General features: G+C 38.4%; 3 protein-coding genes across 3 annotated transcripts; 2 read left to right on the plus strand and 1 right to left on the minus strand.

Moving 5' to 3' along the window:
• Positions 1 to 3,826: 3,826 nt before the first annotated feature.
• LOC120782325 (prolyl 4-hydroxylase subunit alpha-2) lies at positions 3,827 to 6,646 on the plus strand. Its single transcript, XM_040114546.1, is given in 9 exon segments — positions 3,827 to 3,918; positions 4,270 to 4,424; positions 4,637 to 4,793; positions 4,941 to 5,182; positions 5,344 to 5,501; positions 5,886 to 6,214; positions 6,216 to 6,309; positions 6,381 to 6,546; positions 6,621 to 6,646. Coding segments are annotated over 9 exon segments (1,419 nt in total).
• Positions 6,647 to 16,312: 9,666 nt separating this feature from the next.
• Positions 16,313 to 24,116, plus strand: LOC120782322 (prolyl 4-hydroxylase subunit alpha-2). The gene is made up of 9 exons (XM_040114544.1): positions 16,313 to 17,268; positions 22,050 to 22,204; positions 22,280 to 22,436; positions 22,543 to 22,724; positions 22,805 to 22,950; positions 23,028 to 23,477; positions 23,561 to 23,617; positions 23,678 to 23,843; positions 23,900 to 24,116. Exons 1-9 carry the CDS (start codon positions 17,075 to 17,077, stop codon positions 23,998 to 24,000), a joined length of 1,608 nt encoding a protein of 535 aa, XP_039970478.1. The 5' UTR covers positions 16,313 to 17,074; the 3' UTR covers positions 24,001 to 24,116.
• A 969-nt stretch (positions 24,117 to 25,085) lies between these two features.
• Positions 25,086 to 26,369, minus strand: LOC120766689 (nucleoporin Nup43). Its single transcript, XM_040092335.1, has 2 exons — positions 26,000 to 26,369; positions 25,086 to 25,943 (listed from the first exon to the last, which is right to left on the minus strand). The coding sequence occupies exons 1-2, from the start codon at positions 26,268 to 26,270 to the stop codon at positions 25,135 to 25,137; spliced, it is 1,080 nt and encodes a 359-aa protein (XP_039948269.1). The 5' UTR covers positions 26,271 to 26,369; the 3' UTR covers positions 25,086 to 25,134.
• Between the last annotated feature and the right edge of the window lie 206 nt (positions 26,370 to 26,575).

Genomic DNA, 26,575 nt, shown 5'->3' on the forward strand with positions numbered 1-26,575 from the left:
TTCTCATTAAGTTTTTTCTCTTTTTTGCGGTGTTCTTATTTAAAAACAAGCATACCCTCACCTAAAATGCAAAATAACATAACAACACTTTTCATAATATTACAGGCGAAGGAAAATCGATATAAGAGAAAACACTCATATTGAAACAAAATTTGAGTTTTGGTTACATATTGGTTATATCTGACGGCGGAAGCTGACAATTTTATGCTACATATATATGTATATGTAATATGATGTAGTGCATCGTAAGCACTAGCATAGTAGTAAAAAAACTCAATTTCAATTTTTTAATGATACGTTTTTTTTTTATTATAGGTAACGATACACTTCCACAAACAAAAATTGCATGTATTCCATTATGTTATATGTACATATGTATGTGTATAAATGAAGGTATTTTATAAAATATTTACACAGCTGCATTGTTTATATATACAGTTATGTACATACATATGTGCGCTCTTTTTCGGCTCATTGCCTTTTGAACCCAATGCATTTGACAGCTGTTTTCAATAGCCTGGCATCCAACCACAAGTCACCTAAAGAAAGATTTTTTGTTATATTTATCAATATCCCCGAATTCTGTATGTGTGTGTATGGGCACTGCATCTCACGAGTTGATTTAGAGTATTTGTAATAATTAAACAACTTTAAACAACACAGAAAAAACCAAAAAAAACTAAGAATTATCTACTCTTAGTCACGTAGACAAATAGTAAATGAGCCTAACAACATTCAAATTTTTTTTACTGACACCGACACAGCACAAGTGAAAAGTAATATGCTTGTCTAAAAGCATGTCGATATGTACACGCAGCACTAAAAAACACTAGGCGACAAAAGAAAGTTTTCTGCTGGAAATAATTCTAATGACTGAGCTAATGAAGAAGAAATAAATAAGCGTGAACAATAAAAGAACACCAGAGATTGTTTTAAAACTTGTTTTACAATTTAAAGAAATAGGTTTAGCACGCCAAAATATGATTAATTTGTTCAGTAATTAGTAATTAGAAAAATTAAGGAAACAAAAGAGGGTTTCTTATTTCAATATTATTAAGATTTCAAATATGAACAATATATAGCGTAATCGAAAAAGTCTTTTCGTATTTCTAATAAAATTTCAACTTACTTTTTTTATATTTATAATGAATTTTAATGAACTATATATGCACCATTTTGGTCAACCACATGCCATTTTTCCGCTAAAGACATTATTCCATCAGTGTAAAACTTTTCTGGTGTCTCGACGAAAAACTGCGATAAGTAATTTTCACAGGCTTCTCTTGAAACCAACTTTACTCCATTAAGGGAGTTTTCCATTGACCGAAACAAATGGTAATCCGATGGTGCAAGGTCAGGGCTATATGGTGGATGCATCAAAACTTCCCAGTCAAGCTCTCCCAGTTTTTTGCCGAGCCATTAAAGATGTGTTTGGTCTAGCGTTGTCCTGATGGAAAATCCGTTTATTTTCGACTGTTTGCTTCAATCTCATCAGTTGTTGACAGCAAAATGTAGAATCAGTCGTTCGACCAGGCTGGAGCAGCTCATAGTAGATGATTCCTTTCCAAACCCACCAAACACTCCACAAAACCTTTTCGTTTCCTGTTCATCAAAGAATTGCAGATGTGGATTCGATTCATTAAATTTTTCACAGTCAATTCATGTGGTACCCAAACATCGTGCTTTTTTTGTAGCCAGTCTTTTTTTAATGGTTCAAAATCTTTTGATAAATGTGAAAGTTTCTTAGCTAGGTCATAGCTGCTTATGTGATGGTCCTGGTCAATTTTTTCCATAATTTCATCGACTTTTTCAACGATAGGTCGACCAAAGGAAAGTGCATCTTTCACATCGATATTTCGAGAAGGGAAGCGAGCGAACCATTGTTATGCTTCAACAACTTCACAAACTTCATTGGTGGTTTACGTGGCATTCTTTCCTTTTTTATAAAAACTTTCAAAATATAGCGAATTTCTTCATTATTTTCACTCATTTTTAAACACCTGTAACTTTTTTTTAACTTCGCGAATTTGACTTTTCTGCTTAAATGAAGGCTAATCTCATCTTTCTAACACTATATGGTATAACACAATGTGATTGGTAGCACTGGAAGTATACTACCGTAACGACATCTATAGAAAATACGAAAATACTTTTTCGACTACCCAATATTTGCAATTTCAGCAAATGTCAAAATACACTTTGTACTGACAATAACAAATACATTTTAGTAGATTTTTATCGCGCCCGCTCAATATTTTCATGCCAAATCAGTAATCTGCTGATACCACCATAGCACATACTTCCCAGATGTCTCGTTCGCATTGTCGTAATCCGCAAATTAATATACATAAGTACTTTGTGGTAATTATTTGGCATATAATAGCTCGTGCCAAGCTATGAGCATATTTAGTGGGCTTGCATAACATTCTAAAATTCTGCACCCGAAGTAATTATATACTTTTCGTTGTAGCTTAGTGTATGCCGATCCAAATTTATAGACACCACAAGTGAGCTGCTCTTCGTTATCATTAAATTACATTTTTGATTACTTTTGCTGTTGAAAGGTACACCAAATTAATTTAGGAAAACATCGAAAAATTACTTCCTCGCGATATTTTAGACGCATACATACACATTTATGTACATATATGTATACAGAACTTACCAAGAATATGTAGATACGACAGCAATGGATGTTATTGTTCGGTTAGCTCTATTTCTATTTGGTTATTAGCCAAATTCAAAAGCCTTGGATCTATATACATATAGTGTGAGATCTTAGTCAAATAATTTTTGAATGATTTTTTAAATCAGTGATTTCGGCAACCTCAAAAACATTGTATCCTTTAAATAGCACAAGCAGCAAATTCCAATCTATCCGTATTCGTAAACTTAAGAGTGAAACTTTCTGTTTGAAATAACTGACTCAACGACTTTTCTAATTAGTGAATAACTCTCCACCAAAAAGTTGTTCAAAACGTTAAAAAGTACGTAATTCTTCTAACTGTTAACGAATGGTGGCAATACTTCTCAGTTAGTTTTTTATCTCACGAACTCTTTCGAAGTTAAATGAAATTTCCAAAATCCAACAACAATCTCCTATTAACCTTTAAACATAACATCGAGTATGTTTTCTCTGCAGTCTCCGTTTGTAGCAGAGAAGATCGCTAAAACATGCGAAAGTGCAAGCATCACACATGATTAAGGAAGATGCCTGCTGACTAGGTCTTCATCACCGTTTAGCATCGCTTCAATCGCCTGCACCATCAACAAACAATTTTTTTCATTTCATTCTGCCCTGAAATGAACCGTGTTTAAAGAAAATACAAAAACAACACAGCTAATTGCCTTCCGAGAGCTTTTAAAACCGCAACGGATCTTAGTTAAACTAGCATTCTTAAGCATTTACAGCTCAGTTTGTGAGAAGCTTTCAAACGACCATCATCTATAAAGTGTGTACGAGGAGAACAAAGCAAACCAAGTCTCGTTTTTATACAAAATTGACCGAACACATTTGTTTATGTTACATTTAGCCAAGCAGCTAGAGTTCCATAGTGACCAGTTAAGATTACCATACCAACAGACCTTGGGCCGCCTTTACAACTTTGTTACAGCAATGAAAAGCCGGCAGCTTGCAGCGATGTCATTGACCTTTAGTAAACTCTCAAACACACCAACACAGAAATCAGTTCGCCTCAAAGCAACAGCAGTTAGTCCAACCTCTTCGTTTGCGTTGTTGCTGGTTATGCTAATAACTTTGTTGATCTTCGCTTTCGGCTCAGCGGCGACGCAAACCGCTACAACTACGATGGACGATCGATATCTAATGGTTGAGTATTTGAATACACAGGCGGTATTAACGGACACACTCCGGCGGTATATCGAAGCACTGCAGCAGAAAGTCGATGTTATAAAGAGGTGAGTAACGGCACCGGTTCATTGTATGAGATAAAACTAGCAAATGATTGAGAACTGCTGAGCACGATGATTACGTTTTTATGAAGTATTCTTTGGGTAACAATGATCGAATGCCCCAGATTCTATTGCTCGCCCCAAACTTTGCCAACTTTTTGAGACATGAAGTCGGGAACAATTGATAAGATAAAGAAACATTCTACAATAAGAATTTTATAGATCTTATTTTGACGTTGATCTCAATTCAATATTTTTGATAGACTCATAGAAATTACCCTTAATTTCAATGACCAAAGACTTTACTCACTTTTTCTCGCACCCACACTCATTCTCATATTTTTCATTTTCGCTTAGCAAAACAAATGAAATCAGAGCCATCAACGATGTGGCCGCCGCTGACATGCACAAATATGTGAGTAATCCCCTGAATGCGTTGACCATTCTGAAGCGCTTCACATCCGACTGGCAGATGCTGCGGCAATATGCTCACAATATTGACAGCACAACAGGTGAGTCCTTCCACTTGCATTGTCCGTTTGGCATTCCGACACGTCGACAATTCGAACGAACTTCGATTGTCAATCAATGTTAATGCAGAACGGAGATTCCTCTGTCATTGTCACCGTCAACGCAGTTTCTGCGAGTATCCAACTCACACATACACACAGCTATTGCAAATATTCTAAAAATGTCGTTGTTTTCCTCCGTTTAATGCCAACAGAAATCGTTAAAAATCTGACATTCACCAGGAAGTCGTTGAAATTCCCGAGCGAAAGTGATTTCGATGAGGCAGCCCTTAACCTGCTGCGAATTCAGGGTGCCTACCAACTGGAGCCAGAGCGTTTGGCTGTGGGTGAGGTGAACGGCATAAAGTTGGGGTAAGTCGTCGCCTACAAATCGTTGGTGCATGTAACAACAACACCAATAAAAAGGTATCTTAAAGCAATTCGCTTTCGGCATTTCTTTGAAAATGATTGCTGTTATTAGTAGACAAGTATTTGCAGCGCATTTCTTCTACCCCGCAGCGCAGCCATGTCCTGGAGCGATTGTCTGGAAATTGGTCGTAAATCAGTGCAAAATGGCGACTTTATGATTGCGAAATTTTGGATGGAAGTGGCGCTGGGGAAGTTGCCTGCTGTAGCTGGCGCGTCAATGACGGCGGCAAATGCCACAGAAGGCATGTCCTCAACCGAGTGGCGCAGTGCGGAGTTGGAGAGTGCGCGCTTGCAGATTATGGAAGCGCTGTCTATAATCGAGTCCAATATGGGTGAGTAGATGCCGGTGGAAGTGTGTGAAGCAAATTTTTGCTTAAATATTTATTATTGGATCTACAGTATATAAATTGAATTCTGACTTGATGAGTTAGATCTTACAATTCTATTAAAAAGTATGCAAATAAGTGTTTAAAGCTTCTTTCTCTCATTTCAGGTAATCTAGATAGCGCGCTCGACATCATCAACACACTATTGAAGAAACATCCAAAAAATAAAAACCTGCTTAAAACCAAGACACGAGTGGAAAAAAAACTTAGAAAATCCACGAAAAAATTCAAAAAAATGTCGAGGCAGAGCAAAGGAAATAAAGCGGTAAGTGCATAGGCGATCGAATTTACTGAACTTCGGGATAATTCCGAGAAACTTTTCGAATTCAGGTTTTAGGAGAAAGAAACTCAGCTCAAACCATCGATAGATTTCTGGTCTAAAAGGTAGAACCAAATCAATATCAATTTTTCTCCGATACCGATTAAAAAAATTCCTTAACCTCTCTTTTTCATGAAACTAAAACCACCTTAATCTTCATTCACATTTACATTCAGCAAAGAACTTTAGCTCAAAAAACAAACCTAAGTGCTTTCTTCCACTTGAAAGTACTAATAGCGCTTCCATTCCCACTTTCTATTCAATACTCCAAGTAAATCTCTCGCCAAAGAATAATACATAAAATTTGAACATATTTTCCTTTCATTGAAGCAAAGTGACAAATCTGTTGGAGAATTGCTGATTGGAGAGATTTGCCGTGCGGCAACAAACATCGACGCCGCCAGCAGCAGCGGCGCATTTAGCGGCAGCGCACCAGATTGTCGCCTGATTTACGGTAATCTGCCTGAGCTGCTGCTGCAACCACTCCAAGTGGAGCTCCTAAGCCTGGATCCCTACATCGCCATATATCACAACGTGTTGAGCGCACAGGAAATCAGCGACTTGCAGCAGATTATCGCCGATGCGGATGACGGCGATGAGGCAGCTGTAGCAAAGCTACTAAAGCGCAAGAGCACCACGGAGCGCTTGCAATTGGCTACATTGGCAAATGGAGCGTTGGACGTTCGAAGATGACGTGCACACAGCCGCGCTGCTGCCAGCGACAACAGAAATCATGGCGAATGTTCTGCTCAATGTGAGTGACATATGGATGGGCGGGAATCAAATGTGGCTAAATCAATTATGCTCTACAATTCTCATTTGCAGCTGCAAACAGCCAAGTTGGGGGGCGCTATTGTCTTTCCGCAGTTGGAATTGGGCATCACGCTGCCGACGAATGCCTTGCTTTATTGGACGCAGCTGAATGGGTACCATGAATACGATTATCGCAGCAAGCAGCATGTCTGTCCGGTGATTGTCGGCACACAACTCGGTAAGTGAATTCCAAATACCGCAGCACTTGAACTTTTGCATGTGTAAGATTGTGTTTGTCCATTTGCATTGCAGCGGCGTATACCAGCATTCAAGCCTGATCCAAACTTCCGTATGTACTTGCATTCGTTTGTGTCCCGCAGCAAATCGCAATAGTGCCGCACTGATCCCGTTCTAGTTCAATTTGCATATCATAATGTTATCGATAGAAGCAAGGCCAGGACAAGACCGAAAAGATACTCGAATGATTCGAATTATTTATTATCCTAAACCCTCATATTTAAAGTAACTGTACATCAGTATAAAGTCAGACTTTGTAGAGGGTACTTTCATGGTAGTAGCCATCTTGGTTAATTTTATATGTTTAAAATAGATTATAGAATAGTTTGTTATTAAAAATTTCGAAATAAAATAATTAATTTTCTAATATTCCAACACAACAAGCTACTGTGGTTCTTGTGGTTCTATTCACTTAGACAAAAAGTGAATAAACATTTCTTTCATTAAAAGTTGTAAACCACTGCGAATCGGAAATCTCCGAAATTGCCGTTAACTATAAAATTGCACTGGAGCCATTGACTCGAGCATCCTTACAGGGTGCGCAGATGCTCGCCATCAGAATTGTGCGAACCGTGAGAGGAGTCATTACCAGCTCTATTTTTTCAATGTAAATGCACTTCGATTACTCACTTTAGTTAATGTATGCTGTGCGCTCGCGAAGTATTGTTGTCGACTGGTTTTAAGACCTGGTTAGCTTGATTTTATGTCACTTCAGACTAACTGTATTTTAATTGTATACTCTGTATTGCACAAAGCTGAGCAATTACTGTCATCACTCGGTTCTTTACATTTTCTGTATTTATACAGGGTGTGTCATCTTTTAGATCGGTATAATAACACTGTATAACTTCGACTTCTACTATTCTAACAGGTGCCCTTTTCATCGAAGAAAATCGTAAAAATAGTTACGCTTTACCTTTCATAAAGCCATTCGGTTATAACGAGTGATCCAAGTAGTGATACTTTTTCCTTCGGTTCACGTTTTGGGCCGGTCGACTTTTTCCTGTGAGAATATGTAAAGTCTATGGGGACAATGACGCTTCGATTCAGATCTTGGAGCTAACGTCGGTAGCCGCGGCCAACATTTGAAATTGTATGTGTTTTTTCATTAAAAAAGTAGGAAACCTTCGAGGTTAGGTTAGATCACCCTAATATATATTAAATCTACCTGCATATCTCAGATTCTCATTACAAACTACCTACGAAATTTGGAAAGCAAAAAATTCGTTCGAGATCCATAAACCGTCATTACCTAACCACAAAGTGGGCGTTTTGACCAGCATTTATGTTAAACCCATTATTAGTCGAAACAGTTGATGAAAATCGTTATTGAAAGATGTTGGATCAGCAATACGTCACTCGAAGAGTTTGCTACGGAAATATAATACATGCCTGATTCAAAAAGAGTTACAGATTTAAATCCCCCCGACTTCTTCTTGTGGGGTTATTTGAAGACCCTTCGAATTTATCAATGAAGAGCAAAGTATACAAAAGCAATCTCCGAAGTATAGATAGACGAGCACAAGAAGCGCGAAAAGATTATGGAAACCACTTAACAGTTTTTTTTTTTAATTCTGTGACCCATAAAGACGGGTTCTTGGTAGATGTTTTATTCAAAATAATCCCAATTACATATATTGCTAGGCTAAATAAAATAAAAATAAACATACAAGGTGCGTTCCAAAGTAAACAGGACTTAAAAAAACAAGTGGTTTGTTCGGCAAAATCAATTTATTTTATTCAAAATAGTCTCCTTCTGCTTCAATACTGCTTTTTGCACGGTCCAAAAGCATGTCGAACGAGTTTTTTAGCTCGTTGGCCGGTATGGCCGCCAGTATGCCGGTGCAAGCCTTTCCAATGGCCTCTACGTCTACATAACGCTTCCCTTTCATGGGCAAATGCATTTTTCTGAAAAGAAAAAGGTCGCACCGTGCCATATCAGGTGAATACGGGGAGTGGTTAATCGTTAAAAGGTGATTTTGGTCAAATAATCGGTCACAAGCGTCGTTAGAATGTTGGATTCTGAGCAATTTTTGGTCGTCAGTCAATTTGTGCGGAACAAACCGTGCACACACCTTTCGTAAGCCCAAATGTTCGGTCAAAATGCGATAAATCGATGTTTTGGAGTTGTTCAATTCCATTTTCATGAATTTCAATGTTGATTTAGGCAGATTTTTGATGAATTCACGCACTGTTTCGATGGAATTTCCGGTGATCACGGAAATGTTGATCGTCATTTATGTCCTGACGACCACTTTGAAAACGTTGAAACCGCTCGTGCACTCTGCTATGGGATATGCAATCATCGCCACAAACATGTTTCATCAATTGAAACGTTTCGGTAAAAGTTTTACCAATTTTAAAACAAAATTTAATGTTGGCTCTTAGTTCGAAGCTTATTTTCGCACCGATAACACAAACATACTGACACTTAAAACGCAATAACAATCGATAAAGATAGCAGATTCTAACGCACCAGTCGATATATAGATGGCGCCACCAGTTGGCGCTAGATTCAAAAAGTCCTGTTTACTTTGGACCGCACCTTGTAAAAACCGTTTTTTCCACATTTCTCCATGTTTACATACTGACGCAAAATATGGTGCACCCTGTAAAACTATTCGATTTGTTTACTGTGAAATGTCATTTATACCTAAGCGAGCATCAATTTATTGTATGCGATTTTCAAAGTAAATTTTTCTTTGGATATACCAAAATTGACTTTTTATGTGTCTTATTGAATAGTATATTCACTATTTGAATCAGTTTACAGATATAAATAGAAAGATTGCATACATTTAGGCTGAGAGTACCACTATAGCTTGAAATTCGAAGATTATAATGTAGTGACAAATAAAATATGTAAATTTAAATACTGATTCTCAGTTTAAAGTGATATTAGCCAAAATCTGACAATTGACATATTATAATAATATTCCCTGTTTGATTATTAATTTTAGGACTGTTTGTAAATAACTGATTTCTCTGCGGGGTATTCGCACAAAGTAGAAGTATCCAAGTCAATGCACGGGTGATTGAAATAATTGCATAAAATACATTCGTAATTTGTGTAAATTTTTCAGCAAAAACTTTCGAATAAGAAATTTATTATTTCAGAAACGAGTAAGGTCAAGTCTTACCCCACTTTATTAACTATAGCCTTGTCTCTTCCAATATAACAGCGTATTGAATGGCATCAGACTGTGTGGCTTTGCAATGAATTTTATCCTCCTGTCGTATGGAAATTTTGATACGAAAACTAAATATGAATACCTGCGGTTTTATGCCAAATTTTAGTGAAACTGGTCCTTTACTCTGTATAGAATTGTATGGTGAGTAGTCGCTTATACCCTTAAGGTTGGCTTTATGCATAGACTTTAGACTTTACATTTTCGCACAAGAACACATGATCTTGTTGGCCAATCGACCGACCCAAAACGTGGGTCGTGCTCACCTGGCATCAAACAGTCGGTTATCATAGCGCGATAAGGTTCGCCATTGACGGTTACGTTCTCTTCGACATCATTTTTGAGAAAATATGGACCGATGATTCCATCGGCCAACACACGAAATCGTGTTTTTTCTGGATGAATTGGCAGCCCTTGAATCTCTTCAGGTTGCCCGTCGTTCCAAATGCTGAAATTTTGGTTACTTACAAACCCATTAAGTCAAAAATGAGCCTAACCGCTGAACAAAATTTGGCTCGAAAACGTGGGATCTTCTTGGAACTTTTCAAGAACCCATATAGTGAAGCGACGTCACAGATTGAATAACTAAAGTATGCAGCTGTTCTGCAAAGTGAACGATCGGAAGCAAGTTCTTGTAACTCATATTTAGTATTTGTGAATGGCGTTATAGCTTCGGAGGACCATTTTTTGACGTTGTTTTGAAGACATTTATTATATTACAACGGGTGAAAATTATGTACGAATTCCTCCTTTAAACAGTAATTGAGATTACAATTCCTATTTTATAATTAAACATGTTTGTGTGTTAGAAACTGAACTTAATGCACATCATCAACGAACTTGTTTCTCATTAGTTTCTATTTATCGATTTTTATATCGTAGAGCTTCTAGTAAAATTCGATTCGAGAAGAACCAATATGTATCTAGAATTATGTTATTTGCATAATTTCCGGTTTATATTTTAACACATTTTTAATGTCTCTGTGAACCTGCTTTTGGTATAAATAAATCGTTTAGTAAATCAAAAACACAAAATACAAAAACCAAAAAAAAAAAAAACCATTTATACCACAAATCATAGCTAAATGCTTCAACTCTTACTTTTTCTCAATAATTACCGCTATTAAGGCCACATCCAGATTTTTAAGTGATTGAAGCAAATTTAAAGCCCGCACATGCCGAGCCACCTGGGAAGCGCGAAGTGTGAATGTGGAAATATTAATTGCATTTGCGCTTAATTATAAGCGGCGAGAAATGTTGACAGAAACGACATTTCGTTGGAATAAAGCAGCCGTGCGGTGGCAGCTGTTGAATGACGATGTATTCAAACAAAGTCTGAACTTCGCTTCCGCTTTGCGTGGGCGAATATTTTTGCTTCATTTTTGCACCGTATTTTTATTGCTGTTCGCTCTTGTTTCAGCACATAAATATGTATGCATTGGACTGCGAGCATCGTGGCGTTTAGCTGAGCTCGCTAATTGGCGCCATAAAAACGGCATAATGCGAAATTTAACAACTTATTAGTTACGGCCGCTGCGGCACACACTGGTTTTTCAACATTTCGGAAGTGTTTTGCTCGGATTATCAGATAAGTCGCTGATAAGCGGCATGTTTGCAACCTTATGATCGATAATAAAATCAAATTGAATATTTGATTGAAAAATTTTCGACTTTCCTAGTTGAAATGAGGTTAAAAACGACGTGAGTTCTTGTAAGACACGTTTCATTTGTTGTGATTCAATTATAACCGTTTATTTTCTTGATTCTTCTTAATCGCTTTTTTTTGTTATAAAAAAATTTAGTAAATCTATGCAAGCAGATTTCCCATAAAACGATATTGAAAATTGCCCAGTCATCAGCTTCTTTGTAGATTATGGTCGAACGAAAGTATGGCCGACGATTCGAATTTAAGTGTGCTCTGCCCAATCCACAATCTGACTGAAAGACTGAAGCCCATCGCCAACAAACTGATTGGACCTTATCAGTGTGACATTAGACTTGAAAAATCTACTATCGACCAGATCCACCATGCCCCGTGAAAGGAAGATACACACCACCTCTTTGTAGATTTTAAAGCCGACTTCGACAGCCGAAAAGGAACTGCCTCTATGACGCGATGTCTGAATTTAATATCCCCGCAAAACTAATGCGGCTGGGTAAATTGACGTTGAGCAACACCAAAACGTCTGTCAGAATCGGGAAGGACCTCTCCGAGCGGTTCGATACCAAACTAGGCTTCAGACAAGGCAACTCCCTATCGGGGAACTACTTCCATCTACTGATCGAGAAAATAATTCGAGCTGCAGAGCTGAATAGAGAAGGTACAATACTTTATGGCGATGGTGTTGATATCATTGGCCTCAACAACCGTGCCGTTAGTTCTACTGGATAAGGAAGCGAAGCTTAGGGGTCTGGTTGCCTTCTTGGTACCAGCATTAACACCAACAGCAAGTACCCGCAGGGGAAAGCAGAGGAAGGGGAAGACCTTCACTCCGTTGGAAAGACCAAGTGGAATAGGACCTGGCTCCACTTGAATTTCTAATTAGCGCCAAACAGCGAAAAGGAAGAAGGAAAAGGAAGAAGTTAGAGAATATCTAATCACTTGGCCAAGTGAAGGTCTAACTCTCCATCCACTTTAAAAATCATATGCAGAACTTTACAAATTGTTACGTCGAGATCTTAAATTGAAAGCGTACAAAATAAAGCTTGTGAAAGAACTGAAGCCGTTCGACCTTCCCAAGCGACATCGCTTGGATCTTGAAAAGTTCCATTTCCGGGGGATGGGTATGTAAATAAGCAAAACAGCTGTCATCTCATTAAAAAAACAAATTTCTTTAAAAATGATGTCGATGAGTACGTAACCGTCAATGGCGACCGTTATTGCGCTCGGCGACATTCTGTTTTAACAAGACGGCGCCACTTCCCACACATCGCATCAATCAATGGATTTATTGAGCAGATAATTTCAAGTTTTGAGCCGGTCGATTGGCCACCAAGATCGTGTGATATCACACCGTTAGACTTTTTCTTGTGGGAATATGTAAAGTCTAAAGACTATACGGACAATTCCGCTTCGATTTAGGCCTTTCACCAAAACATCTCGCGAGTTATCAGTCGAAAGTCCGGACGAGTCATTGAAAATTGGACTCAATAGATGGACTATTTGAGACGTAGCCGCTGCCAACATCTTCAAGAATGCTCTTTCGATAATAAACATTTCCCATTGGTCTTTCTTTAAAAAAAGGGGACGGTCGAAATGGATCAAAGCAACTCACATATAATCCTCGTTAACTCGTTAGCCAAAAAAGCGTTCGGTTAGATTCCGACTCTCGGCCATATATATCGTGCTAATCGGCCAATTAAAAACATTAATACAAACAAGTTTATTTGATTTCAAAATAATGTCGTCATGCTCTAATTTTTGACCACTTTAACTTTTATCTGTGCATTTGGTTGATGTCAAAATCAAGATTTCTCTCCGCAATTAACTTTTGTACCGTTATTTATGGTATCACCTCTAACTGCATTCTACTTTTAGTACAATCAAAATGGTAGCAGAAGCACAACATTATGTAATGCGGTTACCTTCGAATATATATGCATATATACATACAACTTTACATACATACGCATACCTATATACATATATGTATGTATATCAATATTTCCATAATTAAGAATTGTTTTTCGGCAAAAAGCTTTCATAACTTATGATGCTACGAAACAAGTTTGGACAAAATTCAAACTCGAGCACACGCGCTGACGCCTCATCTGCATAACTGTTTTCAATTCAAGAACCAAGCACTACATATGTATGTCATGAATGTATATCTGTATATACATGTGTATGTTTGTGTCTCATTCGATTAACTATGTTTTACTCGCTTGATAATGGCCCGAAAACGCCACTTTACGAGCGTTTTTTAGGTTATCAACGCATTACCGTTAGCTTCTCCCATATAAGCGTCACTTTAATTTATGCTTTAATTAATTAGCTTAGGTTAATAAAACACAGCTTTAATGGCCAATCAATCGCCTTCATGTCACCTTGTGCGGCCTCTCTCTACTTTCTGTCATTGTATGAGATTTGTGTATTCGAATGTTAGCTGAATTTTTTAAACCTCATTCGAAGTTGGCGCACAAACACACAGCTGATCGTAGCCGGCACCTGCTTGATAACCGTGTGTTATTTTAAACCTGCGAAACTGCCGCCAAAAGCGGAGTAAACAATAGATATACATCAACTATCACCAAGTCAACGCTTTCGCATACTCATTAGACTGACTGACGCTCAATGAAACTTGAATAGACGCCTTAACCCTACGGTGGTGACGCGGGCCAAAGTGCGTAGGAAGAAGTGTTATCAAATAAAGTTGACTGTGCACCTTTTGTGAGCGTGGGGAAAAATGCGCGTTGATAATTAAGTTATTAATTTAAACTAAAAACTAATTTGTTTTTAATTAAATTAATGCTTTTTTTCAACGTTAAACTAATTTTGGTGAATTATTTGTAAATTTATATTTTATGATAGCCATACCACAAACCATAGAGAGACATATCATAGCAGATTTTTTCTTGTTGTTAATAATTTTCATACCCTGAAAAGAATGTACTAAGTTTGCCAGGAAGTTACACCCAAAAAGAAAACTTTGGAGACCCTAAAAAGTACATTTAGTTATAAATACGCTGAAACTGACGAGCTGAGTCGATTTAGCCAGGTCTGTCTGTCAGTCTGTATATATGTATGTACGTGAACTTCTTCTTCGTCATTCCAAGTGTAACCAGGTCCTTCTCCATCTGGTCTTTCCAACAGGGTGGACGTCTTCCTCTTCCTCTTCCTCTACTTCCTCCGTCGAGTACTACGTCGAATACTTTCAGAGCTGGAGTGTTTTCATCTATACCGACGACATGACCTATCCAGCTTAGCTGTGTCTCTTAATTCACTGTACTATGTCAATGTCGAAGTATATCTCGTACAGCTCATTGTTCCATCGATTGCGATATTCGCCGTTGCCAACACGCAATAGACCTAAATCTTCCGCTGAACCTTTCTCTCGAAAACTCGTAACGCCGACTCATCAGATGTTGTCATACGCGAAAAAGCCACTTTTTATCGATCTGAAATTTTACATATGTATGTAATTTTCTCTCCAAAATGCTGCTTATTCCCCGGAAACTGACCGATTAAAATGATGATACAGATCTTAATGAAATATCTCTTTTCCTTACTAAGCGTCATTAATTCGACTCGAAGGCTGTTTATATCAAGCAACGTTGTTAGTAAGAACTTAATTACATTAAAGGGGTAAGATAGTCGTAAAGTTCAGGAAGTAAAAAATATTAAGAAAACAAAGGTATATTTGGTACCATAAGAAATTGTAAGAATCGTCCAACCGTCGAATTCTTAATGAGGCTGTATATAGTTCCCTTCAAAAAGGCGCGCTTTGATGGTAAATATAACACAAATGAGCCTTGATAAAAAATAATGTTTTGTAGAAGCCAGCGAACAATTTAAATCAAATAAAAACATCACAATAAATATCAGCACATTTCTGTTCGAATGCATTTTTCAAATCGATGTATACATACATACTTACATAATTTGTTCTACATTCATATATGTATATAAATATCTCCGCAAACTATACAAACATGGCCACGTGTGCGCGTGCAAATTGCAATTGACACCCCTCCTTGCAGCGCTTTGCCCATTGCTTTTGCGATTCAATGCCTTGCTGACATTCCCATTGTAGTTGACATTTAATTAAAAGCGCATATATTCATAATATAAATATCTCAGCGCATTCTTGATTTTCCCTATTGTAAAACACGCTTATCAATATTCCGACATACACACATACACACAACTTACGTGTAGAAATGTAGAATGCATCGGAATATAATTGAGATCGCAAGTGCTCAGACGAATTTCGTTGCATGGAAACGAACTGAGCAGATCGGAAGGGCCTAAAAACGAGCGAAGATAGCTTATAACACCCAACACGCGTTTGAGAGATGCTGACTACTGAAGTTGTCATTGTTGAAATAGAAAGATGTCCAAAACTTTCGGCGGCAGCTAAAAACCGCTTTCGGGGATTACAGATTCAAATCATACATTAGCAACTGAGTGCGCTATAGAGACCAAAATGGAAGTTCAAATCATCTTGCATTTGCTTTCAGATATAGGTCCTTCCTTTCACGCTTTATAAAGCTCATCAGAGGATTTGAAAACATTTTGCTTACTGTGGTCTGTTCTATTATGCATTTTCTCTTCTCTTTCTCTTTCAGTTTTCAGTTTTTTGCATTTATCCGACCTTAAAACACAAAATGTCCAGTCGGGTATTGTATCGGGTATAAAAATATGCAGAGTATGTATATGCCTTTAGAAATAGATTTACAATAATATGCCACTCTAGTAATGAATTGCTACAAAGTCACGCGGAAGCCCGCACTGATGGACCGCAAACCAAAGCGCTCGTATCGAGTTGCGACATTGACCTAGTCGAGTTCTGCTCTTAGCTGCTCTTGGTGCATACAAACGGGAGCCAGCGAGTTATCATGAGCTTGCTTAATTAGTTCACTGCTTTCGGTCGCCCGACGCAGCATAAGAAGTACCGTTGGGTTTATACTATTTAATTATGTAAGCGAGTGACTGTGCGCTGTGCGACTCGCAGGCGGGTTAAACGACGCGAATATAACAGAATAATTTAATTTGTATCATAAGTGCTGCTGCCGGACAGACGAACGCGATTGCCTTTTAGCAAAAAAAATTAGCATAAAAAATGAAACAAAAACGAAATAACTAAATGCAAAATACACAACTGAAATGAAGATGTTGAGCTACTCACGGCGGCAGTGGAAGCGCGTCAAAAGCCTTGCTGAAATCTCGCCAACAATGGACTAGTTGTGTTTCTAACGCGACGCCGTCAAGTTCACACAAATCGCGCAGCTCAAGTAGCGAATTCTGCGACGCGCCCGAACTTCCATCGTACACGCCCAGCTTTCGGTGCGCACGAGTAACGGCCCAAGTGGCAAGATCAACTCTGTGAACAAAAAGTGCTAAATTGCAAATTCTGCGAATGTTCGAATGAGCTGCTCAGCATTCCAGTGAATAAAGAGCAAGCGCTGAGGAACGCAAAAAAAGATACAGAAAAGTGCAATTCCTCAAAATTAATAAAAAAAAATATAAATACATAAAGTTAACTCAAAATTATTCTGAAAAAAAGTATAAAAGCATCTGAATATTTTAAACAAAGACTTCAAGCATTGAAGCTACACAAAATGTCAAAAATGCGTTGGAAAGGTGCAACGCTCCTGCTCGTCGTTGTCAGCCTGCTGTCCACTTGCAGCGCTCAAATTGATTATTTCTCATCCATTTCCGGCTTAGAGAATTTGCTCCGCACCGAGGAGTATCTGCTGCAAAGCTTCCGAGAATACGTGCGCGCCAGCAAGCATCAACTGCAGACACTGGAGAGGTAAGCAGCTTCGGGCCGGGCGTGTAAAATTCTGGCATTAGCATATTGCTAAAAAGCAATAACCAAAGTTTCTGGCTCGGTGTGCACGTGTGTGTGTGTGTGTGTTAGAGTGTGTCTGTGCAAGCGACGACGCTTGAGTCTTGCTAATAAATAAGCGCTAATTTATTATCCTGATTTATCATGTTTTATGAAATATGGACAATAAAGTATGTATAACATCGAGTTTGACAAGTTCGTTAAGTGTTCACGCAATAGTGAGTTCTGAGCAACACTCGCAAAAACCCAACCGACTGTACAAAGACAGCAAAGCAGTTTTCGAGTTGTGCTAATATCTATTTGTCCCATGTTTATTATTTGTATAACTATTAAATTTGCTTTTAATTTTATGCGTGTTTTTCTGGTTTTTGGACGCATCGAAAGTTTGAGCTTCGAAAATAATCAGCAGGCCAGTGGGAATGGGCGATTTCGTGCAAAGGGGTTTCCATATTCATACGTGTATAATATTATTTATAATATACTACTATGCACAAAAAATAGTGAGACTTTGTTCATAATTTTAAAATTTTTTATTTTCTTTTTTTTCAACCCTATGTCTCTCCAATACCTTTGTGCCAACCTTTTTTTCCATTCCACGAAACAGTTGTTAATATAAATTTCCGGAAAAGCCTTCAATACGCTTAGCGATTCCCATTTAATATCTTCAACAGACTCTCGGTTCGGACGTTTTCCCCGAAGCGGTCGTTTGAGTTTGCTAAATGGCCAGAAGTCACACGGAGCTAAATTAGACGAATACGGTGGTTGCGGCACAATTTTGCTTGAAAATTTGGTGAAAAACTCACGAAGAATCAATGCAATATACGACGGTGCATTATCCCGGTGCAAACACCAAGAGTTGGCGGCCCATAATTCCGGGTTATTTTTAAACTGTCAACGTAACTATATTTTTGATCTGCTTTGATGTTGTTTTTTCGGCTTCGGCTTATCTTTGCCACGACATTCGGCTGACTGATCGTTTGTTTCCGGGTCGTAAGCAAAGATGCAAAACTCTTTACCAGTAATGGTACGTTTGATGACATACTGGTAGTCGCAAAGCATTGTATCACAGACATTAATGCGACGCTGTTTTTCGAAAAAGTGATTTGGGACCAACCGTGTTTTTACTTTTCTTAAGCCCAAATGATCTTTAAAAAGGGTTTTCATTGATCCTTCCGATATTCGAACGAGGCCAGTAAGACCTCTGACTGTTAATCGTCGATTCTCAATTGACGTGTTGATCATTTGTCCTGGGCGTGGTTCACGAACCAGAAGAATTGAGAAGCACTTTTCTAACATTCTAATCGTTTCGACACCTGAAATCTGATTCCGCACGCAAAATTGAAAGGAACTTTTTTGTTGAATAATTTCACTCATCATCAAAACCGAATGCACTTTATGTACCTTCGGAAAGACAAGTACTAACCACTAATGATTATTTTGTGAGGTGACATTTGGCACAGATGTCACTGACAGACATACCAGCCTAGAAAAAAAAACAATATTCCGACTATTTTTTGTCCACGGTAGTATAGTATATAATTTCCAGATTTATTCGACAAATGGAGGGTCCAACAAGATCTAAAGTTTCATGTTGGAAATACTCTACAGTGCAGATCGAACACCGCACTTTACTGAAAATATTTTCACTCACTCTCTTCCATACAAAAATATAATATAAACATCTTCTGCACAAAAGCTTGTCAAAATCGATATAATTTTTTTTTAAAAGACCGCGTCCTCGTCGCCATGATTTCTACCCTTGTTGTCATTTCAAAAATAACACATTGTTAGACTTCTGATTAGTACAAATGTCGTTACCTCAAGAAACTGCAAAATTCAGCCATAAAATGAAGGCTACTCAAACATCAGGGTCAATTTTTCTCTAATGTTTTAACTTTATCGAATATTTTTAAAAACAAATTTCAGTTTTTAATTATTTGTTGCTTCACATGATAGAATAGATAGATATTTCAAGTAAATATACATATATCTGTATCTATGTATATATAATGCTTTCACAATAATAGGTTATATTTTAACTATTCTTTACTGAGGAATAAGTCAGTCTGTCAAATCAGAAATACTAAATATTTCGATCATGTTTCGATTGACCATTTGACCGAACTGAAATTAGAAAAAATAAAACTGAAGTGTGGGAATGTCATAAAACGACAAGAGGCTCTTAAAAAAACATTATTTGAATGTACCAAAAAGGAGATTAGTTTCCACTAAGCAAATTCGTTAATTTGAAGAGCAAACAGCTCACGACTACGTATCCCTCTACTCGCACGTGGCCTTGTACTATGAACAGAGATGAAATTCGCAATGATCATGAACAAACGATGAACCGACTGCGCATCTGCATAATAATACAAATGCGAAACTAACTAGCTGAAAATAAATAACGATGAAACGGCGAACAGAGAAATGTTTGAATTTCAAATGAAGATTTCTTCAAACCGGTAACACTGACGTTAAACATCAAATTATTACGTTGAATAATAAAATTTGAATGTTTAATAAGTTAGACACTGGCGGTCGGCCGTCGGCACGTTTTGCGAATGCCTTAAAAGCCTATCTCATTAACACACCTACCTACACGGCGGACACGTCGTAAGACGATTGATACCGAAGTCACTGATAGGCAAGTTGATGCTAATCGATAAGAATAACAAAAGTGAAGCCGACAATATATACATACAATAGTTCAAGTTTACAGCGTGAGGAGAGAGCCGCTTTGCTATGAGAAGCATAGGCAGTTTGAGTAGCACTGGAAATGTTTGTTTAGTTCATTGACTGAATGATTATGGAAAGCTTCTTCTGAAAGCCTATAATATAATACAATCTACGCTTGATTTATTAGGGCATCAAGATTTATAATGAACAAATATATGGAAATTCACATATACGGACGGAAATTAGTGAATGTAATCGCCAATGTAATGCTCTAGGCAATTTTTTGTTTAGACTTCTTCTTTTTTGGCGTGCAAACGGCTTACGCGGTTATAGCGGAGTTTACAACACCAGTCATTCTTCCTTTTCGTTGTTTGGCGCTAATTGGAGTTTTCAAGTGTAGCCAGATCCTCCTCCACTTGGGCTTTCCAACCAACCGAGTGAAGGTCTTCTTCTTCCTCTGCTTCCTCCGGCGGGTACTGCGTCGAATATCCTCAGAGGCGGACTGTTTCCATACATTCGGACGACAAAGCCTTTTAGCTTAGATTGAGCTGCTAACAAAGTTTCACCATACCAATCATATGTCTGTTGCAGTTGCGTTAACGTTTCTATAAATAGCACCGAAGTTAATGTTCCAAAATTAATGTTAATGAGTCAAAATTAAGTAATGACTCAATGATTTCGTAAACTGTACTTCGCTTCCATTCACGTTTTGTCGTTGTTCTCAATGGTGGTAACCCTATATTTCATGTTGTGGAGTCGTACAAATTGCCGCCTGACCAACGATTGTGTCATTAAATGGAATATTATAACCACTTACTTGCATGCCTCACCTGAACTGCCACAAGATCACTCACAGACTTGGCAAGTCCCGAAATCACATCGCGCATTTCGTCCATTTGCTTTTGCATAGAAGACATTTCACCGCTTTGAAGGTCGCACGAATGTATGTAGGAGGAATATTTATAGGGCATCCACGTACACTCTATCGACAACAACAACAACACGATAGAGTATACGTGGATGTACCATAAATGTTGAACCCGAAAACATTTTAGAAGCATTTCAAAACGCGCAAAGAATTTAGTCTTGGATATTGAACACCGAACTAAAACTTCAACTGAGAAACAAGGGCTTATATTATTTTTCGCACTGCTACCCCACAGGATATTCAAATGTTCCACAGCAGCCACCACCGAATAAGCCAGAAATTTTTTAGGTCAAAATAATTCTCTCGCACATTCACGGTTACACGGTTGTTACAACTGAAAAAAAAATTGTTGCCTTTGATCTTTTTGTCATAGCTTACTTCGATTACTTATTTTGTTCGTGTTTTCCCCTTTTATTCATTGGGACTTTTTCCGTTACCATGGACAACTCTCCGCTGCCTCTCTTTGTTATATTATCTTATGTTGTCATTGGTGCCGAAGTAGCACCTGTTGGCATGAGTTAGTTGGCACAGATTGTGGGATCTCCATTTTTGTGGATTGTTCAGAGCACACTTAAATTCAAATCGTCGAAGATGCTTTCGCCCGACCATATTCTACAAGAAAGCTGATGCATGCTCCGTATCAGTTCTTCGCCACCGTGTTTGAGTAGCTTGGCGGCAATCCTTCGGCCCACGCCTTTGTTGTTCTTCAGACGGGTGATTGCTATTCGAACTTCTTCTTGGTCGGGAAATGAAACGTCTGCTTCATCGTCATCGTTTGGGCAGTTGTTTCATAGCACCCTTAAAAAAGGACTTGGCATATCGAGCTATGTCCCAAACTTTCAAACCTTTTTAAAAGTATTGAAGCCCAACTTAAGCACCCTTTTTAGTCCATCCCCTAAGCGGATGGATGGTTTAATGGTGCTGTTGTTGTAGAAGCGGCAGAATTCTACCGAGTTGACACTCCTTGGTAGGAGAATATCGGGGTCCTTTCCGGTTGTGTAGACCCGACTGTCTTGGGAACGTTAGCCAGGCGCTGGATCAAGCTGGCAGCAAAGTTCACTTCATTTTTTCACTTTTTTTCATAATAAAGGTTTAAGGTCTCGATAACTTATAAAAGTTTTGAACTTGAATATCATTTCAGTGAACTGCATCGCATCGAAATGGAATATGCGCAGGCGGCCCGTAATACCGAAAATTATTTAACCAATCCCGTCAATGTTTACCGCTTAATGAAGCGCCTAACCACCGATTGGACGATTTATGAGGAGCGCGTGCAGTCAGATGAGGCTGCGAGCAGTAAGTAAACTAAATTTTGTCCATAACATTCGAAAAGGTGTAACTTCATCCTGAAATCATACTTTCGTTTACCAGCATTCCTGCGACAAATGGTTGAGTTTCGGGAAACACTGAGTTTCCCAAGTGGAGAAGACTTCAAAGCATCCGCGGCTGCTTTGGCGCGTCTGCAGGAGACATATCACCTAGATACGGCGCAAATAGCAGGCGGTTTCTTAAATGGCGTCAAATATGGGTGAGTGTTGGTAGGGTTTTTGACCTTAGACTACTTAGACCACTTCTGAAGTAGTTTTCCAACTTTCTTATTTGTTTCGGTTTCGTCTATTATTACTTTTTTTCAGAACAAGTATGACCTGGCAGGACTGTTTTGTTCTGGGTAAGCAACTGTTTCATTTGGAGGAATACAATCATACGAAATTGTGGTTAAAGGAATCCATGCAACGACTGAGTCGCGAACCATATTACAAAGACCCACACACACTCGAGTATGTGGAGGATGTCGCGAAGAGTTTACTCAATTTAGGTAAGCTTTTTCCAACATACTCTTTCTACATTTCTGGAAAAGTGTTCTGATTTCGTTTAATGAATTTTGATACCTCGCAGGCGATTTAGAAACTGCGCTCAAGCTCTCAGATGACGTGTTGAGCCTTGATCCCACACGCGCAACCGCTTCATATGTGCGAAACACAATACTCAGTCCGGTTGGCGAGCGGAAACCAACGCTAACCACAAGTCTCTCGTACTACCACGTAAGTCGTCCGACTCTAATTCAATTTAATGGATTACAGCTTAACACACAAACTGCTCTCCGCTTTCCTACACTTAGCAAACCGAGGAATTTGAAACGTATAAGAAAGTGTGTCGCGGCGAAATCACTGCATCGCCCACGCAATTGCGTCCGCTGCGCTGTCGTTACGAAAGCAATAATCATCCTTATCGCCTTATCGCCCCCTTCAAAGTGGAGGAGCACAGCCTGGATCCACTCGTGTTGACATTACACGATTTTATCGACGACACCAAGATTGAAACCATCAAATATTTGGCCACGCCCTACATGCAACGCTCCACCGTACGCGATGTGGTCACTATGTCCAAAGCTACCGACTTCCGCATCAGCAAGAACGCTTGGCTGGCCTATCAGGAGCACACTTACATGCAGGATATGTTGCGTGATTTGCACGACATCACTGGCCTCGATGTGACGCGCTGCGAGAAGTTACAGGTCGCCAACTACGGACTGGGCGGCCACTATGAGCCGCACTGGGATTTTTATTTGGTAAGCACACACACATGCCCATATTGAGTTGAGTTAATTAGTACATCTATGGGTTTCTTTATTTATTTTCGCTGCGCTTTCAGGACACCGAACGTCTGCCTGAGGGACTAGGTAATCGCATTGCCACCGCCATATTTTATGTAAGCCTGTTTAATATTCCCTATAAATTCTTAAATAAAACTATTTTTACTAAACTCCAGCTCTCCGAAGTCGAACAGGGTGGCGCTACTGCCTTCCCCAATTTGAATTTCGCCATTAAGCCCAAGAAGGGCAATGTGCTGTTCTGGTACAATTTACACCGGTCATTGGAGGGCGATTACCGCACGAGGCATGCAGCCTGTCCGGTGTTGAAGGGCTCTAAGTGGAGTGAGTATAAGAATATAACACTTGTAGTTTAATATTTTACAAAGCGATAATTATAGTCGGCAATGTCTGGATCAACGCCATAACGCAGCCATTCACCCGGCCCTGCCTGCTGCATAAGGACGATGCCATTTCCAAACCATACTCCACAATAGTATAGAACTTAAAAGTTTCCATATTTATTTCCTATTTTTAGTCGCTGTGAATATATTTATGTATATTTGTAAATATTTTGTATACACTAAATTAATGAAAACAACGTTTTATATAAACTTACAAGTTGCATTTCTTTTAAGTGTCCTTCTGTCGGTTATGCTAAGCCTAATACGCCACTATGAATATTAAACCGGAGTCGATAGTTAATGAAATTAAAAAAATCATAGTCGGATATAAAAAATAACAGAATTAAAAAAAAAAATATTTTGACGTGAGAATGATGAGCCACATTTCATTTTCAGTGGGCTGCGGTTGGTTCAAATAATCACTATTGAGATATAATTAATTCTTACAAATTATATGTATAATCACAATGAGGATAGTATTTCCCACAGATGCAATAAAATAATGCTATTTTTATGTAACCTTTCATAAAATGTAAAAAATTTTGGCAAACAAACGAATTATCAAGGTTTTCATGACGCTGCGTTAATGTGACGGTAATTTAATTACACATTCTTACATACATATACATACACACAGTCGTAATTTACTGATTTAATTATTGGTCATTGACCAAACTGACCACAGAGCCATATAATGACGCGGTGCCGTAGAACTGGTGCCAAATTCAAGTCCACCATGCAAGGCAGGACGTGCAGGCAAGGAGTTTTCACAAGATACTAACCACATTTCCCTAGAAACATACTTATCTTTCTAAATAACGCCTTCGTACAAAAGTCCGTTTCCTGGATCTTCTGATAGATGATTTTTCAGGTAAAACACATTGTTTTACTTAGCAGGATGTTCGTAAGCCGTATAATAAAAAACAAAAACAAACATGCAATACAATACATTATAAAAAAACACACGTGAGCTAAAATTTATAAACCATATCTGCAACAGAAAAGCTTTTCATAAAAGTTCTCTGTAACCAAATTTTTGGTTTGGTTTCCGTTTGCAGCGAAAATGTTATGGGTAGAGGTCTTCAATAAGCGAAGTCAACAACCAAACTTTGAGAATTTCCACACATATATGGAACAATTTGCTAAAATCACCACAATGATTTTATAATAGAAATACAGAAAATTTAAAAAAATAACCAATTTAATATCGTACGTTAGCTCTAAGACTACAATTAGTATATATTATCAATTAAATAAATTGCTTCACTATCACTGCCGCAGATTAGCTTCGTGCCGCTTGCGTCAAATGTATTGATAGATTTGCGCAAATTGGAAATTAAACAAGTAACATTAATACGATTCTTTGCGCGCTCGCCATTTAACCAGGGATTAACATTTTCAGCCACCGGTTTTTCCATATTTGTAATGCTCATATTAGATTGCTGTTGCCACAACCATAATTCGCCACACTCTGAGGCTGTGAAGAGCTTCGAAGGTTCTCTATGATGAAACCCGATTTCTGTTATGGCGCTCTTGTGTGCACTCAAGTACGATGCCGGATAGCCTGGTTGACGAAGATCCCATACGGTTATGGAGCCCTCCTCCGATCCGGCTAGTACGATATGCGGTTGGGTGGGATGTGAGGTGAGTGCAGATACATAGTTAGGCCGTCTCTCATCCTCGCACGATGTCATGAAAGCCGTTACAGCTACCTCCTCATCAGTTGCTCTTGTATCGAACATGCGTATGACACCCATGCGATTTGCAGTAAGCACCTCATGCGGATTTACATATTTAACAGCTGTTAGTGCAATGCTGTCAGCTTCAAGAGTACGCCGTATTTGATTGACATCATTAGCACTGATAATATACAATCGACCATCTTCGCCCACTGTGGCTATCTCTCTTTCATATACCGATACGGCCGTACATGGCGCCGCATCTCCACTTGCGTTAAATTTGTGTAGGACCTCACTGTGGGCGTTTTGTTGCAAAATATCATCTTCAACCGCTCGCTTAATTTCCAAAATTGTTATGCGACCTGGAGGCAATAATTTTGTAAGAGGTAAGAAGATAGTGAGATATAAATATACTTACCATCAGAGCTACTGACGACAGCCAAATCGGTAGTAATGAATTCGATACCCGTAATGTCACTATCAAAAGATTGTTTGTCACTACAGCGCGGCACAAATTCATTGTAGTCATCGGCATATTGATTCTGCTGTAAACGCCACAAACGCACAAAATTTGAAGGCATATCCCAGCTGCCGGTTAGGAAACGTTCGCTTGCTTGCAAATTATCTGGAAGCCAGCGTGTTTTGGATATTTTTTCCGAAACAAAAAATGTATTCATTCTTGTGTCCATTGCAATATTTATATATTATTAAGTTAATTTAAATGGGCTTTCTTATTAAAATAATATTCCTCAAATTGGACAGACCGGTTTAATTTGATTGAGGTTAAATCGGTGACAGCAAAACAGCTGTTTGAACAAAGGGTGACACAAATCTTTTGTTTTGTGAAACTGTACCCATTGCTGGTATGGCCAAACTTGTAAATTACGCAGAAAGTCGGGTATAAATTTTAAGCAATTTTAACTATTTTTAGAATTTGTATTATTAACCATTTCAATTTGCTTAAGAATAGTATGGCGTTTTGATATAAGTATAT

This window comes from Bactrocera tryoni, chromosome 1 (genome assembly GCF_016617805.1).
Source record: "Bactrocera tryoni isolate S06 chromosome 1, CSIRO_BtryS06_freeze2, whole genome shotgun sequence".
Classification (NCBI taxonomy): Eukaryota; Metazoa; Arthropoda; class Insecta; order Diptera; family Tephritidae; genus Bactrocera; species Bactrocera tryoni.